The following is a 17,825-nucleotide window of genomic DNA, read 5'->3' on the forward strand; positions in this document are numbered from 1 at the left end:
AATTAAAAACGCGTCACATTTACAATTACAGATGTACTGCTACTATAACGTATTGTTAATTACTCTCAACTTAATAGTTCCGTTTTCACTTCTATCGGCAGTCCCACGACTGCTACTGTTTTTTTTTTTTTTTTTTTTTTTTTTTTTTTTTTATTGTGAAGTAGTCAAAATGTATACTATTTGAGGTTGTAGAAATATGGTTACAGACTTCTAATTAGATTTGAAACCCAAATTGATAGTTTGAAACATTAGTTTGTCGCTTTGTTTGTGCATTTCTCCGTGGGAGTCTTCACGTTTGCTGACGAAAACTCGTAATGACAGACGGGTTACTCAATAAACATTACCGTTGCCAACACAGTGGCGCACCCAGGGGGGGGCTTTGGGGGCTTAAGCCCCCCCCCAAGGGACCTGATATATCCGACTAATAAATACTGTATGTGACTAATCATTCGTTATGTATCATCATATATGTTTTATCGTACTTTTATAAACTATAATGAATGGTAACGTTAAACCTATTTATTAAAGTAACACAGATTAAATCATAGAAAATCAAGAGTTGTGAAACAAATATTTAGACGTATGTATTCACAGTATAACTGCCTGCGCTGCTGTGTTAGCTCCCTCCATTCCATCCTGCTCTATGGCGATGACTACGTGCCGTTGCCATGGGCGACCAGCTCTAGTTTCCACAACTCTCACCAGACGCGCCCGTTGCCCGCCCCGGCAGTGAATTTGTCTTTTTGTCCAGTTGACAGTCGTAGTTTTATCGAATTGCAGTATAGTGTGTGTTATGGGGTTGTCTGGCTGTCAAGTTCAAGCTGTGTTTGTGGTCTAGGTCTGACAAATTGGTTGGACAGTAGTCTAGTAAGTTATGGGTGATAAAAGAAAAGCTAGTATACAAAAACTATTTTAAACCGTTTGAAATGCCACAAAAAATTATTTCGGCAAGTAAGGAGCTGCCTACATGTGCTGAACAGCCTGAGTTTGTGTTGGAGGATGTCTCGGGAGCTAACGTAAGAACTCTGCAGTCCGATGTAAGTCAAAATAACTTAGACATTGCTTTGTTTAAAACAAAAAAATTGACAGACAGTGAAAAGTTAAAAGTGTTGAATGACAGATGGGTCCCTCAAAGTAGTTTTAACTTTCCTTACAGAACGTACGGGACTCAACAACGAAAATTTTTTTGTTTCATGGCTAAATAATATACTTGGCTGTCTTATTCTGGAATTGAAGACTCTGCATACTGTGTTCATTGTATGCTTTTTTCCAAAAAAGAAGTAGGCAAAGAGTAACGCTCAACATACTGGCCAACTTGTTGAGGAAGGTTTTTCTAACTGGAAAAAAGCATTAGAAAAATTTGAAAAGCATGCAGCCTCACAGTAACCACAAGGACTCTTGTGTAAGCGCAGCTAACTTTTAAAAGAGTAATGGATAGTGAAATCAAATCAATCGACAAATCCCTTGATAAAGGGAAAGACCTTCAAGCCCAAAACAACGTGAAAAGAATCCTTCCGATAATAGACACTATTATTTTGTGTGGAAGGCAAAATATTGCTCTTAGGGGCCTAGAGATTATGGCGAGTTTGATATAAATCGTAGACCTGCCGAGAATGAGGGTAACTTTAGAGCACTGCTTAGAGCCAGAATTGAAGCGGGGGGATCAAGATTTAAAAAAAACACTTTGAATCATGTGGAAAAAATGCTACGTACATAAGTTGGAACTTCCAAAACCAAATAATTGATGCTTGTAACCAGATCATAACTGAAAAAATAGCAACTAAAGTTAAAGAGGCTAAGTTTTTTAGTATTCTCGCAGATGAAACGTCCGATGTTTCAACAATTGAACAGTTTTCGTTGTGTCTACGATACGTAGATTCTGATGCATCAAATAATTACCAAATATGTGAGCAATTTCTCAAGTTCATGCCACTAACCTCCACAACCGGTAGGGAGTTGGCAAAAAAACTGTAATAAAAGGACTTGAAGATAGTAACATTGACGTCAATAACCTACGTGGCCAGGGGTACGATGGAGCGGCTGCCATGAGTGGGAAGTTTAATGGGACCCAAGCCTGTATCCAAGAAGCTCACCCCACAGCAATATTTGTGCATTGCGCTTCTCATAGCCTTAATCTGGCATTATCAAACGCTTCTGAAGTTGCACCTATCAGAAACTGTTTCGGAATAGTAGAGAGGGTGTATAATTTTTTCAACACTCCTAAAAGACAAGCCGTTTTACAACAGTGTATTGCATCGGAGATAAATGTTGAAACCAACAGGAAAAAAAACTGCTACAACTTTGTCCAACAAGATGGGTGCAAAGGCATGATGCCGTCTTTGTCATGAAGGAGCTTCTTCAACCAGTTGAAGTAGCGTTGGAGGAAATAAAAAAACTGGAGTGATAGAGACTCTTCTTTCTGGAACTCTTATTTTACTCAGCTCTTTACGTCAAGGCGAAATTCATCATTTCTCTCTTGGCATCAGACAAGCTCCTTGGTTACAACTGTAAAACCATAAGCAAAAAGCTGCAAGGAAGTGATTTGGAACTATCTTCTGCAATCACACATGCTGAAACTGTACTTGAAAGCCTAAAATCCATAAGAACAAATGCGGATGAAGAGTTTCACTCCTTGTTTGAAGAGGCTACCCATATGGCCAACAACTTTGGATGTAAAATCTCCATGCCCCGAACAGTTTGGCAGACAACAAAATAGAAACAACACACCAGCAGATACGCCTGAAGTGTACTACCGGCGATCTATTTTCATCCCTTGGATTGAATCTTTGATAAGTTCTTTGGAATCCCGATTCATGAAACATAAAGACATATTGAAGGGGTTTGAGTGTCTGATGCCTACAGCCGATGGATCACGTGGAAAGGAAGAAACCTCAAAACTTAATTATCTGCAGCTGTGTTGTTTTTATAAAAATGACATAATTGAAAGTGGTGGGAACAACGAAAGCCTGCTCAAAGCCGAGTTTGAGTTGTGGCACAACAGCTTTAAGACCCACACCAACACACCAAGAAATGTAATTGATTTGTTGAACTTGTGTGATAAGGACATGTTTCCTAACATCCACATATTGTTGAAAATATTGTGCACTATCCCTGTAACTACGAGTACAGCAGAAAGGTCGTTCTCACATTACGTAGACTCAAGACCTATCTAAGGAATACCATGGGTGCTAACAGACTGAGTGGACTGGCGGCTTTGAATATTCACCGTGAAATAGAAGTGACCAATACAGAGGTAGTTTCTGTTCTCAAAAAAATCGACCAGACGTCTAGATTTTGTCTTGTAAAATATTTTAACTTTAACTTACATCTCATTTTGTAATCATTAAATTTACATTTGTAATTTAAATGTAATTATTTCTTTCCTTGAAAACTTAAAACTAATTAATGACAGTCCAACTTATTCCAGGATGACATTTCATAATAAAAATCAATATAAAGCTTTAACTTGTAATTTTAATAAGGTTTTAATTGAGCTAAAAGCTGGTTTTAATGTAATAGTAGCCTATTTAACTTAAATTTTTCTCTAATAAGATTAACTTGTAGTTGATTATGAAACAGGCCACAGACAGTTGGTTTTAGCTTACTCAATTATCTAATGATCATGTAATACAGTGATGTACCAAATGTTACATTATTGTAGTTCGATATGTTATAGGCCAACTAATTATATATTACTGGTCATTGAAGGTCATGTAATGGAAAACTATAGGCGTACATTTTATACTTGGGAAGCCGAAGCCCCCCCCAAACCAAAATTCTGGGTGCGCCCCTGTGCCAACATATGGTGTTTCCTCTCGTGACGATTCCTACCACCGCGGGAAAGTGATTCCAGAGGAAGTGTTTGCAAATTGGACAGAATGAGCGGTTACAGTGGACAAGACTGGATGTGAGGTAACGTGCTCCGTGAGGTCAAGGTGCAGCGACCTCCCTCCGCGCGCGCTTGTGTGTGCTGGTCAGAAGCTAGAGAACAGTCTGGAGTTCCCGGGTTTCTAGAGTCAGGGCATGTTAGCAGGGATAATACCGTCAAAACCTTAATATGCTGCGTGTATAGAATGGATTTTTTACTTGATCGAGAGTGTAAAAACCCTTAATTTGATACGTGTATTGAATTTATTTTTTATAAGGCCAAGACTAACAAAATCCTTAATTTGCTAGGTGTATAGAATGGATTTTATATATGATGGAGAGTGTAAAAACCCTTAACCTGTCACATGTACAGAATTTATTTTTTATAAGGCCAAGACTAACAAAACCTTACTTTGCTACGTGCATAGAATTGATGGTGTAACTAACGTGGTCTGGTTAGAATACAAGGTTTATGAATAACGGTTCTAATCGTGTACTCTTGGGGGTTCCGACTGTATTAAGTAAGTGTCTGTCCACCTCCATCTCTCACACTTGGTTGGACATCCAGACGACCAGTGTCGAGATGATCTGGGCAGCTCGACTTCTCTGTACATCGTTTGGTGACGAAAGAAGTCAGTGGTCAAATTTAATTGCTTCCATATTTCAAGCATCTTGTGTTTGACACACGGTTTTACAACTCTGATATTTCTTACACTGATAGTAATTTCAGCCTATGGTTAACAAGATTAAACTTTGCAACGTTTCGAAATCCTGTAGAAACGACTCGCCATGCTGCCAGCGGTTATATGAGCAAGTCTGTAGTGGCGCGCGACACAGTAGTAGTTGCAGGTATGTAGTAGGAAGCCTCAGTGACCGGTCTCTGACCACCAGCTTCGCCTAGTTACGCCATTCATTAGGAACTAGAATGTAGCGGTGACGAAATTTGACCGAAATAGAGCTATTATTTACTATAACTAATTAGACAGACTGTAGTGAGTAATCATTTAGAAATTAAAGGTTATTATTTACAATTGGTATTTATCTTGTAGATAATATAGTTTTCTAATGAAACCAAATTATTTTATTACAACATTGTATTAGTACCAAACTTATGTGCGGTGACAGAACACTTTGTTGGCCATTGGCTGACCTGATAGTGCGTGACATGATGTCTTGGAACATAAGTGTTGGCAGTTCAGCATACAAAGTACAAACTTCCATTACATTTCAAAGTATAAGCCTACTAGTGTGATACTAGTGATGAGTAATAAATTTAAATGCAAAGTTTATACATTTTTAAATGTATATTAAAATTATAAAATTATGCATACTACAGCATTTCAAATATTGTACATTACTGACGTAAATGTTCTGAAGTCCACGCTTATAAAATATCACCACCGGAAACTCACCAATAAGCGATATACAGACAGAATTTCTAGCGACTCGGTGATACCACCGCGTTCATAGTGGGTTGAATTATAAAAACTGAGTTAAACTATGTTTTCCGTTATAATCCACAAAAAAGTACTAATTTCTAGGCGTATTGTATGACTACAAGAGTGTTGATTCCATCTCTCATCACATGCACACAGAAAAGTTACATGCAAAAAGGTAGAAGAAAGTGTACATGACGTTCTTTCCCGCTCCTTACCTAGTGAAACATCTTTTCAAACCCTGTTTTGACAACAGAACAGCCATGAGTAAACACTAATTCTACCACTATTGCTTACTTGAAAGTGACGTGAGGATTATACATCAATTTATTAACAACTTTTAAAAGCAGGTCTAATGGGCAAAATTATCCTTGAAATTTGTTGGGAAAGGTTGAACAAATGCTTAAAGACTTGCTACCTAACACGTACGAAAAGTAAATAAGTGTATATCACGTGTATATTATAATGAAACGTATTGTTCATAAGTCGTCCGAAAATAAATTCTAGTGCTAGATCACTTTGTTTCCATCTTGCACTGGAAATGCGATTTTCAGGGCTTGTAATGACATATGCCGCACAAATAGCAGTTGTTTTATTCTTAATTTGGCGGAAGTGGAGTTTTTGTTATGACACGTATATGACAAATCAGCTGACGCAAGTTTTTCAATGAGCTAATTAAAACTCAAACTTTCTTGTTTCAATGATGTAAATAACAGCTGTTTTCGATACGTAAACTTGACAATATTACTATTCTTATTATTACGTAATAAAAAGTACTAGTTTTAATCTTGTTTTCAGTATGATAAAAAACGTTCTTCATCACATGGCGCGTAATTATACTTTTATAAAACTCGAAAACAACCACTTTCGCTCCCTGTAATGAAAACTTATTATTTTACTTCACTAAAATGTTTAGGAAAGATACCAATGAGCGAATACCGAAACAGTTTTACTAGCAACTCGGTAGCGCTACAACGTTTACGATGTCTTAAATAAAGTCTACCCTAAAAGTATTGTAACGCATATTACAGTAAGTTCACATGGTGTATTCTGATATATTCTTTTGTTTGTATTTAAGATTAATTTAGAATTGTATCTAAATGATATTATGCCGAATTATCAAAAGTTATTTAAAATATATTTCTAGACATTTTGACAAGAAGTAATCCTTTATAGATGTTTGTACTCTACTTATAAACTTGTATCTTCAAACAAATACCACATCGCCTTAACCTTTACTTGATACCGCTTTTGTTTGATTGTTCTTGATTTGTGTAATCGTATGTTATATTGTTTCCAGGCTTTATACCATATTAAACCACGTTGATACGTAATACTTAGCATCACGTTGGTAACACCAGCATAGCGATATACTTAACAGATGCTAGGAGTTAAAAGCAAAACCGCTTTTATTTGCAAGTGTCGCCTCCCAGAATCAGGTAGTTCGCAACCACTGCTTTTTAAGCCGGAGTCAACAAGTTTTTCATGGACTAATTAAAAAGCCAAACTTTAAAACACTTTCTCTGCCAGAGTTATTGCTCACCGAGGACCGGGACCAGGTTGACGAGTGTGCGCGGGAGGTTCTCCTGCAGATAGTCCAGCGCCAGGCGCAGTTTGAAAGCGTGCGCCTCGGGAGTGGTGCCGGTGTGGTCGTAGCACTGGCCTGAGCACAGATCGTTGGCGCCAAAAAACATCGTGATCACCTGCACACCCGACACTTGTTACTGTAACATCTTCAGTTCTACGATTTAAAACATTAACTTACTTCACCTTCAGGTAGAATAAATATCGGCAGTAATACAAACAGCGAAAACATTTACCACTGGAATACTGTGTGGTCCAAGGTTAACGATAACGTATCAAAATTAAACTGGAACGATAAAAGGTTTTAATATTCCAGTTAAATGTTTTTTAAAGACAAGTCTTGACCAGAATTACAAGCGAAAGCCAAGGGATTATGCACTTTGCAAAACTTTAACGTCAAAGTCACATAATTCAAAACATCGTATAGAATAAACAACATAGACGTACAATAAACAAAGACGTTCGATTTAATTAATTAATTATAACTTTATAATTTAAAACAGACTATTATAGAGTATGAAACAGCTAAGGATATAAGAAAGAATAAGAAAACTAAGCTAGGACAAGTCTCCTAAATACGCTTCTATTGAGTAATAACCTTTACGGCACAAAAAAGGTGTAAGCTTTTTTTAGGATAAAATTGCACTTTCGCAATCTCTTATTGTTTCAAGAGGGCTGCTGAACACTTTGATCCACGATATTGAATTGGTTTTTTTAAATATGCTAGTACAGAACATAGGTACGACAAGATTACTCTGGTGCCCAGTTTCAAATATGTGGGCACGAAATGGGAAATTGGAAAGATTATTAAAAGTGAACAAACAAATTGAATATATGAAAATAGAAGATATAATCGACAGGCCCTCGGTAGGGAAAATATCTCAGCAGCTATTACGACATCCAAGCCCACAGATGATTCGAATTACCCAAGTGTTTAAATTACAGAATCATCTGTAATTTAAACACTTTCAAACGAAGAATTAGTAGTGGTTCCCCAGAAAATTAGGTAGCTGAAGTATACAACCAGCAAAATGTTTTTGTCAAGGAACCTTCCTGGGTAAGTACCTCAATGAATACAGACAGCACCTGAGTTTGGAGCACAGAACGTTTATGATTAATCAGTTAACTTGATTTAACGAAAGTGTTGTCTTACCCAGAAAATTAATGGCAATTTGAATACAAAATAATCATTTTAAAAACCTGGATGTTCATAGATGTACTCTCCAACAAAATAACACGATTACATGGGAGACAATAAATAAGTTAATTGCTTGTATAACATTGTTAATTTGGTATTAAATGTTAAATGAGCATGAACACATCATAGCGATCGCTTATTACTCTTGTTTGTCTTCAGGTAAATATATCAAATTAGCTTATTATGCTTTAACTATTGCTTTATTTTGGAATTATTGTTTGGGGTGGGGACTTAGCCGTCTACCACCCTTTCTCTTGCTCCCAAAACGACTCTTAAAAATGGAGATTAACAAAGGTACATATACTCTCTTACTTTCTAATTCTTGTTAGCTATATCATCCTATTTATTTTGGCTGTATCTAGGAATAAAATCAATGTTTATATACCTAATCAATATCGCATCCTTCATCAGTGAAATATGGATACGATGTCCCCTTACCGATTTTCTTATCAAAAAATATTGCATATAATGTCTGTATTTGTGATTCCATTTCCTGTTGTTACGGCTCCCTTAACGAAATATTGGGACTTTGCGTGGCACGTGCGTTCGGTGATTCAGTCAGCTATGAAATATATGACCTATCTTTACAGTAAATAAATGTTTTCAAATAACATTTCAAGGTTAACATTTTAGAAGTAAAAATATGCCTATGTTTTGTTCTTATATCTAAGTAATGTACAAGCCTCGTTTCGCCCAAATCCGTCCCATATGTTTTGTGTGAACGAATATCAATCATCAAACCATCTTCACAATCTATCATATTAATAATATTAATAGGAGTAATGAAGTATTCTTAGGTTATCAAGTTTTAATTAAGTCACAGCCATCGAATTCTTAAATTTGCTTTTATTGGTCTTAATTCATAGCTGTGTTTACCAACTACTAATTATTCTACTAATTTCTATTTTTTCTGTATTCTTATAAGTAGCCTATATTTTTTAACTGATATTATTGTGTGTTAAATACAGTACTATGTTGGTATAATTGTTTATTAATACTTTGTTATTATCACGAATAATATTTATGTTTAAATATAATTATAAATTTACATAAACATTCATTTATACCCACCTTCCAGTCGTTATGGAAATCGACTCCTCGATCCTTCTTCATTTTGTAGACGAGTATGCGAGCTTGCTTGAGCGCGTCGGCATCCGCAGACACCGGGACGGCCACGTTCATGTGGGAGTTGGGCGACAGGAACTCCCCCTTGCCTACGGAGTAGCCGCTCAGCCGGGGGTTGAACATTTTGAGGATGTTAGGAACAGTGAGGAACTCTCGCCATGTTCCCTCTCCACCTTCACATTAACATCTTAACTTTTGAAACTGTTGCCTATTGTTTCAGTAATAAAACTCTAGCTAAGTTTTAAAATAAATCGAGTCTGGGCAATCAATATTAAGTTTATGAATTAAGCTATGACCTCACCCTCTACGGCTACTGTTACAAGGGTTTCAAAAGTTAAATCATATTTAAGTTTGTTTTCTTACAGATGGTAACAAATCAATGTGTATCTGTATTATTAAGATTAGAGTAATAAGGTATATTAGAATACTTTGTCTATGTTCAGTGGCAACTAAACAAAATGAAGCGTGTTGTAATATGCATACAAATTTATTTTACCCTTAGAAATTACGCCAAAACAACACCAAATTGTATCTTTGACTACCATTGTATCTAATCAAGCTATATGCATCCCATAATATTCATCGAGTGTTTAGAGGGAGGCACCGACTACCACTACCGTGTGACAGGCCGGTTCACATCCGGTCTACAGCAGCTTCAGCTTACTGAAGCGCCAACGGACAAATAGGGCGCGAATGACCGATTGTGAACGTGTCCACGTGGATTCTCCTGGGTTTCTCCCCTATCGGTCACAACCCCAGACGTTCACCGCGCTTAACACTCGATGAATATATACCATAGTGTATTTTACTGTTTACGGTTCTATCAATTAAGAGTAATTGAATGCACTCACCAGCACACCAGGAGACTCCTCTGTACTCTATGATGGTGCCCAGCGCGTACTCCTCGAGAGCACCGTTCCCGGCCACCAGGCTGTCACCCATGGCTCCCACCACGTCGATGTCCCCGGGCCGCAGTCTGTGCACGCTGGTGGGTCGCTCTGCCGACCGCCTCCTCGTCTCCAGGGGACAGGGAAACTTGAAGGAGAGCGGAATCTGGGGCTGGCGACGCACCCCGTCCGGCTGCGACTGGTACAGCGACACGAAACTGGCATTGCCCTTGAACAATGTACAGTTTTCTACCGACCACTGAGGAAGTTAGGTACTTCTCTACCAATTAAAACTGGAATTAACGAGCACAGAAAGGCTCCCATAATAAATGTAAAAGTGTTAGAGAACAACAATTGCCCACGTTTGATTCCAAAAGTAGACTTGGGACTAGAGGCAGGGATATCTTTCGTCTTCAGCAACACAGAACTGTTTCTTTTGCGAACCTTCCCAAACAATGTGAGCCGTCACATTAATTAACGGGCTCCCTGAAGAGCTAAAACGCACTAAAATTTTAATCATTACAAAGCGCAGTTGAAACCCCTTTCGGTGTCAAATGCGTTTTACTCTGTCGATGAGTTCCTGACATGACGCTGGGATAATTAATCTCTAATTTCTGTGCGGGTCTGACGGTTTTAATAGTGCTGAATGAGAGAATGAATGATCACTTATGTACGTTTGAATGTATGTGTGAATGTCCTAACTATAGGAGTTAAAACAAATGACGCTTTGCAATACAATGTACATATTGTCAAAGATAATAATAGAATAATAAAGATTGTTATTATTATTATTATTATTATTATTATAGACTGGACGGGAATTTCATTAAAACTGAACAATTGTGTAAACTTCATTACATATTTGTTAGATTAGCTTCGAAATCATTAACTCAATTCTTGGTTTAAAATTCGTTTTTGACGATGTAAGGATTGTGAAGGTAATATGATTTTTTCGAGCATTTGTCATTGTTCAGTGATACAAAAAATAAAATTATGGATGTTGCTATGATTTGTTTGTTTTAACTTAGATTGCAGTTATGTGTTACGTTAGTTATCCATCCGAGGAACAGATCAGATTTAGAGATCCCGGAACATGGTATTACTTGTATGACTAATGGAACGATGGAAAGAAATGTACAAAAAGTTATGTTACGTTCACTAACTTAGTTGGTGGAAAATATATTTCTCAATTACAAAATTTCTGAAGATGGGGCTTTATGCACTGTTGGTACTGGTTGTTAAATTTTACTTCATTATTTTCAATTTGTACTGTTTGAAACCCTAAGTACCTTATCCATACTTGAGAAGTGAACAAGTTTTATACTGAATTTGTGTAATGTTTATAAACGTAACATCATACTTAATGTTTATGAAAATTGGAATTTATTCATAAGTGTCGGGTATATGTGTTAAATTCATGAGATTAGTAACCAGGGTTTTTGAAAAGCATTGTGAGTTACACATTCAGAAAAAATACTTCTAGCCTTACGTTTGAGTGGCCAGAGTCACGATTATCCTCTACATTTTCTGTGTATTTTTGAGTTACGGTTTAACATATTTACTGAAGTTTATTACATGGTTAAGGTTCACTGTCATTATGAAGGACAAATTTTTGGCGTATGATGTACATCAAGTACATTGATTAGCTAGTCAACTCATGAGTTTTTGGCCAGTATAATGATGATTCATTTTTGTTATTGTTTACTTTTGACTTTTTTGAAAATCGTTCCTTTAGAAACATTTGAATACAAATATTTAGTTATTTTCCTTTATTTTGTTGTGCTTTTTGAACCTAAATTATGGCGTCAGGTGTTAAAAAGTTCTATTATAAGCTTAGTGAAGATTTTTCATCAACATATCAGGATAAGAATTTGCTGATTTGGACGCTCTGATCAACCTGATTGTCAAAGACTGTATCATGGCAGTAGAAGAAGGGAATGCACGTCTGAGACAAGAGGTTGAAGCAGAAAATGAACGCTTGAGATAGAATATGAGTCAGATGGTAAGGCTTAGCAACACATCAGATCAAGGTGAACGTTTGTCTTTCAACAACACATCCACTGCTGGCAGCAACGTGGTAAGACAAGTACCACTACCCAATAAGCTGAAGCTTGATGGCATATGAGCTTCAACACTTGGCAACATTCAACACTTTAAGAAGATGTTCAGCAACTATTCCCTAACAGCCTGGCCCTGAGACGTGGACCATACCGTTCAAGTGGCCTATGACGAGCGTCATTGACGATGAGGCCAGCAGGATCATTTACAGGTTGATGGATGAACCTGAGAGGACAACGATGAATGAGGTGCTACATGGCAGACAACATCCTCCTAGAGGGTTATGGCGAATCGATTGAAGAAGCGCAAGTAGACCATGACAGAAATTTGGAAAATCTGGAATGAAAAGGTTTGTTCCGGAAAATGTAAGGTTTAACACATACTAACTGCAGAAGGAGCGAAACCGGATCAATCAAAGGTATCTGCAATTAAAATCATGCCTCGACCAGAAAACAACGAGGATGCATTGTGTTTTGTGAGTATGGTTTCCTATCTTTCCAGGTACATTTGGAATTTGTCTACTTTGAGTGAACCATTGAGCAAGTTGACTCATCAAAATGAACCTTTTGTCTGAAGAAACGAGCATTCCGTATGTTAAAAAAGCAAACATCAGACACCAACAGCAGCCCTCCTCACATTCTATGACCCGACCAAACCACTAACAACCGTAACAGATGCTTCATCTTTTACCCTCGGATGTACACTCCTTCAATATAAGGGACAAGTCGCATATACATCAAAAGCTTTAACGAGCACACAAACAAATTATACCCAGATAGAGAAAGGGATGCTTGCAACCGTGTTTGCGGACAAACGGTTTGATCAATATATTTCTGGTAGATTAGACATAATTGTAGAAATTGATCTCAGTCCATGGGTCACTCTTTTTAATAAACCCCTGATGAAATGTCCTAAAAGACTTCAGAACATGATCCTGAATCTCCAACGACACATCATCATGGTAAAGTACAAGCAAGGAACGATCATGTATCTGGCTAATACTTTATCTCGAACACCAGAGAGTTTAGCAAATTAAGTTTAATTAAAAGTTACAAAAATATTTAGCGTATAGGTTTTTTTTAAGCTTACCAGCTGTTTGGCGCCATCGTAAGGTGTATACATGTTCATATGCCTGCCGATGAGAGAATCATATCTAACATTGTCGTCGACCTTGGAATACGCTGTCATAAACAACAACAGCAGCGACCACAGCTGTATCATGGTCCCCCAGCAACAGCCGATCTCGCTGTATTGAGGTTATGTCACGTTATGAAAGGCGGCATTTCTGAAACAGATAGCTAATATTATTTATGTTACACAATGAGTATCCGGCACAATCGCGTTCCAATAAATATATTAATCTAATCCGTATAATTGTTACGGCTTCATTTGAGTCATCAACTAAAAAAGGGATATTAGTGATGAATCACAAACTTCAACACTAATATTGATTTCTGATTTCGGCTTTCCTACAAGAGGTTTACTTTTATAGGAGTTATATATGATCAAGGCACCAGTTATCTGGTTTTTATTCGGAATGTTTATACCCGAATTCAATATTACTGATTAAAGTCCTGATAAGAGTAGGTATTTTATAAAATCCAAGCAATGAAAATCAAACAAATCTTTTAAACAAGGCTGTTGGCTATTGTATAGTTATTTTTGGAAGCAAAATTTATATTCGCAAATTTATTAGAATTAATTGTAGTAGAATACGTGTACAACTTTAGGAATCAATAAATCGTTTATTTATTTTTTAGAGTGAGGTTACAATAAATATGTAATTTTCCTTCTTCGCAAATATATATATAACTGTATATAACCGTGTTAGTGATTTCATATAATGTAAACATATTTTATTCGTGTTGGTTCCAAAGAAAATGCATGCTTAATGGTATTTAAGAGCCTTAGAATAATATTTATAATTTTCAAAATAAATATTTCGTTTTCCATTCAGTTAAAACCTTAGACTTATTTCACGTACAGTATTATTGTAACGTGCTCCGTTTACTGTCTTGCACGTTACGCCGCACATTACTATTTCTGTTGAAAATAATGACGCTAACAGAAATGCTTAATAAAATTGTTAAAATTGTCTACAGTTAATATATTAGTAAAGGTTGTCGTACTACCATGCTGAGACTTTCTCCTTCAATCCAATATGGTAAGTACTAAAGAGCTTTACTTGTTCTACTTTCGTACACTAATGAAGTGATTGATTGATTTGAATGATTCCTTACCAGATTTGAAAGCCAAATATCGACTTATAATCTCCAATTGTTTATTTGTTATTAGCGGTTTTCAACAATGAACTAGATAATTAACTATATCATGTTTGACTAATATTTATTTATTGTAACGTACTTTATAAACCAACAATCAATATAAATGTTGTCTGAAAGGAATAATAACAACAAATGAAATTGAAGCTGATACAATAATGTCACTTAATACAAGGTGAATTTAATTTACATATGCCATATTTTCCTCTTTAATGTTGAGTTTTTGAGAAGTGCTTGCGCAAAAACCACGAGTGTCTTCGGTATTCGGAACAATATCAGAGTCGAATGATATAATATCTGGGTTCCGATCCAATCTGTATGATTTTACTAGCTCCCAAAGTTTTCGTATATTTTGTTAAAGTACTCGATCGCCGTAAAGGCAGTTGCTTCTTTCCTTCCCTAGTCAAAAAATAATTTTTCTCAAGCTTTGGTGTTTTTCCAGTTGTTTTGACACATTTTTGACCAAGGCTAGGAGTAATTGACTTTCATGAGTTGGGATACGAGTCTTGGTTCTCCTTCCCTTCATGTGATCCCAGATTCCTTATCGGAGTGTTGTGATGGTGTAGTAAGGCATCAATGTCAGAACGTTTCATTGAAATATTCTTAGCTTCATGCACACATCTCTCAGCTATGCCTTTCGAACGAGAAAAGAGTGAAGATGAGCTCTGTGACTGAATTTCCAGTTTTCAGTACAATTTTTAAATCCTGCTGATACAAAATAAGAATCACCATCTGTCCTCAGTTTATCGGGTATTCTATGGGGTTCGGGCAAACAACTTGTTTAGTTTTTCTATCATCACTCTGCTGGTTGTGTTCAACACAAGATCGAATTCGATATATACCGTGTCTCCCACTGCAAAGTAATTTGTTCCGCCGTATTCAAATAAATAAACATCTAAGAACTGTCAGGGTCTTGGTGGTACAGTATTTTACTTTTGTCTCATAGTATTTGCAACGTTGTATTTACTGAACTTATTGCATATTCGGCAGTTAAAAATGTAGAATTTAAGGTCTTTTTCCATTTTTTACCAGTAACATAGTCTCGTGTAATGTTCAGAGGGCTCTGAAAACACTTATAATAAAGCCTATGTAAGTTTCTGAAAATGTCTAGTCGCAAATTGTCAGGAATTACTAAACAAGTTCCTTTTAACAAAAGACCATCATATGACGTGAAGTATCAAAAGATTGAAAATATATATATTCTTATTTGTAAGATCGTGATGCCTCATGAGTTCCTTTTAACAAAAGACCATCACATGACGTGAAGTATCAAAAGATTGAAATTATATATTCTTATTTGTAAGATCGTGATGCCAAGATCGTGATGATCGTGATGCTTCGGTACTGATATGTGCAAATTTGATTGTTAGTTACATTTGATTGTATGTGTATATATATATATATATATATATATATATAATATATATATATATATATATTCCATAAATATACACATTTAAGATGTGTAAATAAATATTTATGTAAATATTAATTATGACTCGAATGCCAAGTTAAATTAATAATTTAGAAAATACTTTTACGTAAACAATTATAGAAACAATTTGTAAATTTATTCCTTTCTATTTATTTTATTTTAAAGTTTATAGTTATAATTATTTGAATCAAGTTAAAAATAATTTGAGGCAATGATATGTTCCAGACTGTACAATTGTTTCTGTAATTCCCCATGAGCTATGTTATTTTCCGTAGATGCTACTATTCACGGATTGATATCTGATGCGGTAACAAAACCCATAGTTAACCATTACCTATCACCGCTCTTATCACATAATCTTGTCTGGATTCCCACACTTTCACTGTGCCACCACTGGCTACAACTTTACTTGGCGATGCCTAGCAGCCAGTTCAACTGAGTGTTAGCTTTTCGTGAAGCATAAAAAACTGGATCAAATCAAATATTAAGCCCTTAATCGTTTGTCAATACAAAATGTACATCGATTGAATGTACACATACAAAGGCACTTATCAAACAAATCCATACAAATACACTAAAATATGTAATCTACAAATTATGTCAAAGAATCTTTAGTATTAGCTTTTATACTAAGTAGTACATCTTTTTTATAAGTAAGTGGAATACCACCACACGAGATTAACTTATAATCCAATATATTTTTACATCCACATATTAGGTGTACCTGTATGTTACAATTTCAAAATATGACATAATATGATACCTTGAACGTAAATAAACCTAAACAATGCATACTAAATCAAACACCATCCGTTTTGTTTTTAATGTTATAATTGTTTAATTAGTAACTTATAATACATTCAGAGGGAAAACCGATTGGCCAGTATGGTATAAATTCCTCATACACTTTCCAACTCAGTCCGACGAACCATGCCTTACCAAATTTGTACCAGAATTTGAGGTTCTCAATCGAAAGATCAGCGATTCTCCGTGCGAAGCCAGGGTTTGCGCCGAGGTGGTAAACCAGAGGTTCGGCGCTCTCGTTACTATGCGCTGCACCCGCCGCCTATCACTATCAAACCCCAGCCCAACCCGGTCCGCCTTCCAACCAACATTGCTGAATCAAGTCAGATAGTACATTTGGATTTATAGATAGCGTGAGTACAAATCCTGTCTGTGGGCGAAAACTCTTTTTATCAGTTATATTTTATAATCTAGGTGTCTCTGATGTCGAAACTATGTATATTGTTCGTTTTGAGCTTCTTCGTCGTCGACTTTTTTCGATCTCTTCAAACGAACATGGCTCCAGATTCCATGGGTCAAGTCTATAACAGCATCAGATTCCAGACGCTGCATTAAAAAGGAAGGTGAACCGGACCTAAACTTAATATCCTTATTAAAGTAGTTGTGGATCAGACTTTACAAAGATCTTGATGCATCTAGTATGAACTTTAACATCTCGTGCATTATTAAATAACGCAGCAATTTACCATTACATAATATATAACTGATGTCATTTCAGTACCAAATAAACTAATGGCACTGCTTGGGAAACACGAAATTAAATTATCTAACGGCTACAACTTCGCCTTCCCCAAACTACCAGAACAATATAATCGCTCGGTCGATTAGTATAAAATATATTATAACATTACACAACAGTTAACCACTATGTGCGAGCAACTTCTATAAATCAAAGCTAATGTTGTAACCAAAACACCTGTTGGGACCCGAGTGAGGTAAGAAAGATAACACTCTTGACTCGTATCATAATTATGTTCCACTCGTGTGCATCTGTTTAGCTTCCGGCATTCCATATTCTCATCATTCACGTAGCCTTTCACTAATATTGTAAACCAAACCGGGTTGTGTCCCCTGCTCTGAAACTATTCCATCACTAAATAAACAGCCATTTTATTGTTATGACTCAATTAACTGTAATATACGTAGGAC

At 36.3% G+C, this 17,825-nt stretch overlaps 1 protein-coding gene across 3 annotated transcripts in view; it reads right to left on the minus strand.

The window, feature by feature from the left end:
• Positions 1-17,825, minus strand: part of LOC124359228 (phospholipase B1, membrane-associated-like) — a 64,364-nt gene that overhangs the window by 12,310 nt on the left and 34,229 nt on the right. For all 3 annotated transcript variants that reach the window (XM_046811797.1, XM_046811796.1, XM_046811798.1), the window contains 4 exons: positions 13,245-13,440; positions 10,062-10,326; positions 9,157-9,383; positions 6,847-7,006 (listed from right to left, as the gene is read on the minus strand). In XM_046811797.1, the coding sequence (XP_046667753.1) occupies positions 6,847-7,006; positions 9,157-9,383; positions 10,062-10,326; positions 13,245-13,376 (784 nt within the window). In that variant the 5' untranslated portion in view covers positions 13,377-13,440. The remainder of the gene's footprint in view (positions 1-6,846; positions 7,007-9,156; positions 9,384-10,061; positions 10,327-13,244; positions 13,441-17,825) is intronic.

The sequence above is a fragment of the Homalodisca vitripennis genome, chromosome 4 (assembly GCF_021130785.1).
Source record: "Homalodisca vitripennis isolate AUS2020 chromosome 4, UT_GWSS_2.1, whole genome shotgun sequence".
In the NCBI taxonomy this organism is placed as follows: Eukaryota; Metazoa; Arthropoda; class Insecta; order Hemiptera; family Cicadellidae; genus Homalodisca; species Homalodisca vitripennis.